This window comes from Ammodytes marinus (assembly GCF_949987685.1).
Source record: "Ammodytes marinus genome assembly, contig: scaffold_233, whole genome shotgun sequence".
Classification (NCBI taxonomy): Eukaryota; Metazoa; Chordata; class Actinopteri; order Uranoscopiformes; family Ammodytidae; genus Ammodytes; species Ammodytes marinus.
The window spans coordinates 15,001-17,500 of record NW_027648387.1 but is presented as its reverse complement, the minus strand read 5'-3'; the positions used below and the strand labels follow the sequence as shown (position 1 = coordinate 17,500).

General features: G+C 38.0%; 1 protein-coding gene across 1 annotated transcript in view; it reads right to left on the bottom strand.

Annotated features, from left to right (window-relative positions):
* Positions 1 to 1,276: 1,276 nt before the first annotated feature.
* The window catches only part of LOC307270607 (transcription factor IIIB 90 kDa subunit-like), a gene marked incomplete at its 5' end in the record, with an annotated part of 14,698 nt that continues 13,474 nt past the window's right edge, over positions 1,277 to 2,500 (bottom strand). Inside the window, 2 exons of the mRNA XM_080054489.1 lie at positions 1,277 to 1,670; positions 2,492 to 2,500. The exon at positions 2,492 to 2,500 is cut by the window's right edge and continues 160 nt beyond it. Coding sequence (XP_079910615.1) covers positions 1,639 to 1,670; positions 2,492 to 2,500 — 41 coding nt within the window. The 3' untranslated portion in view covers positions 1,277 to 1,638. The remainder of the gene's footprint in view (positions 1,671 to 2,491) is intronic.

Here is a 2,500-nt window from a genome sequence, read left to right as displayed (position 1 = left end):
TTTCACTGGGAGGCTCAGTCCATGTGATGTAACTTCTGCTGCAGTGCATTGTGGGTCAGAACCTCCATAAAGCTGCTGGTTTCAACACAGAAAAGACTTCTGGGTATTTTTATTGTTTGAAATAAATTGACAAAATAAATTGAAATACAAACTGGAGTCTTTATTCTCATTATTTTAACATTTCATCAAAACAGTGAAACAGCTGGTGGAGTTTAAACACACACACACACACACACACACACACACACACACACACACACACACACACACACACACACACACATTAAAACAGTGAGACAATGATTCCATTCTATCTTACAGGAATGTTTACGTTTCTATATTTACATTAAAACAATAAATCGATATAAAAAAAACATCTAAAAACGACATCACAAACATTTCGGCTTTTTACATATCGAGGGTTTGGAGCGACAGGGGCGTAAGAGACATATTGAGCGAAAATGACTTTTATATCACGTTAAAAGTCTTGATCAGTTCTATCAAATGGTAAAAGAATAACGTCACTAAACATTTTACTTTTTGAAATAAAGGCTGAAAACATGAAGGCGTCAGTGAAAACCTTCAGTTGAGTTTGGAGCACAAAAGGCGTAAGTGCTTCATAGATAGGCTCAAGAGCTGATAATATGGAGGGAATGCAGAAAAGACCATCACTTATACTGCAGAAAAAGTGTTTTTGAATATGTTTGGAGAACCTGATATACCCACATATGATGGAGACAATATGGAGACTAAAATAAACACTTTTTTTTTAAATTTATTTTTTATAAATATTTATTTTTTATTTACATTTTTTCTAAAATATGAATTGAAGCCTAATCTCTATCAGAGTAGAGACTGAAGCCTAATCTCTATCAGAGTAGAGACTGAAGCCTAATCTCTATCAGACTGAAGCCTAATCTCTATCAGACTGAAGCCTAATCTCTATCAGACTGAAGCCTAATCTCTATCAGAGTAGAGACTGAAGCCTAATCTCTATCAGAGTAGAGACTGAAGCCTAATCTCTATCAGACTGAAGCCTAATCTCTATCAGACTGAAGCCTAATCTCTATCAGACTGAAGCCTAATCTCTATCAGACTGAAGCCTAATCTCTATCAGACTGAAGCCTAATCTCTATCAGAGTAGAGACTGAAGCCTAATCTCTATCAGACTGAAGCCTAATCTCTATCAGACTGAAGCCTAATCTCTATCAGACTGAAGCCTAATCTCTATCAGACTGAAGCCTAATCTCTATCAGACTGAAGCCTAAGGGTTAGGGTTAGAGTAGAGATTACTTCCATTTGCTGTTTTTTATTAAATATTTACAAACGATAAAAAGTTTGTTTTTCCTGTAAAATTCAGAAAATGTCACTTACGCCCTTTTCACTCCAAGCCTCAATTATGAACATTATGTTTTTAAAACTGATGGACGGAGAGTTAATACACAGCCTAGGCTCTGTAAACAGGGTTAATACACAGCCCAGGCTCTGTAAACAGGGTTAATACACAGCCTAGGCTCTGTAAACAGGGTTAATACACAGCCTAGGCTCTGTAAACAGGGTTAATACACAGCCTAGGCTCTGTAAACTGGTGTTAATACACAGCCTAGGCTCTGTAAACTGGAGGTCAAAGGTCAGTGGCTAGAAGGCTTCCTCCTCCTCACAGCCGTAATCTGAAACAAACAATTCAGTTAATTAGTAAATCAATTAATGTATCAATCAATAAATCAATTAGTTAGATACAGAACTTCATCTCCTTTCACTCAGAGAGCTTTAAAGGTGGAGTCAGTGATTCTGGAGAACGCTTGTTGTCTGAATCAGTGAATATCTCCTCATGATCCACTACCTGTCTGTACTGTGAATATCTCCTCATGATCCACTACCTGTCTGTACTGTGTGAATATCTCCTCATGATCCACTACCTGTCTGTACTGTGTGAATATCTCCTCATGATCCACTACCTGTCTGTACTGTGTGAATATCTCCTCATGATCCACTACCTGTCTGTACTGTGTGAATATCTCCTCGTGATCCACTACCTGTCTGTACTGTGTGAATATCTCCTCGTGATCCGCTACCTGTCTGTACTGTGTGTGAGCTGGAAAAACTCCAGTGTTAATACACAGCCTAGGCTCTGTAAACGGGCATGTTACTAGCTACGGTGGGCCATACTCTTTGTTTACATGCCAGTTCACAGAGCCTAGGCTGTGTATTAACCCAGATTATATTCCAGTGCACACACAGTACAGACAGGTTTTTTTATTATTATAACCTTTATTTAACCAGGAAAGTCTTATTGAGATTAAAAATCTCTTTTACAAAAGAGTCCTGGCCAAGACAGGCAGCAGCACAGTTAGTTACAGACAATCATTTAAAAACAACAGAGAACATAAAAACAGAGTCACAGTCAGAACATCATCAAACAAAGCATGTACAGACAGAAGAGCTTCAACATCATTAAGTAAGGACTTGAACATGTTTAGAGAAACAGTACCTCCTACTA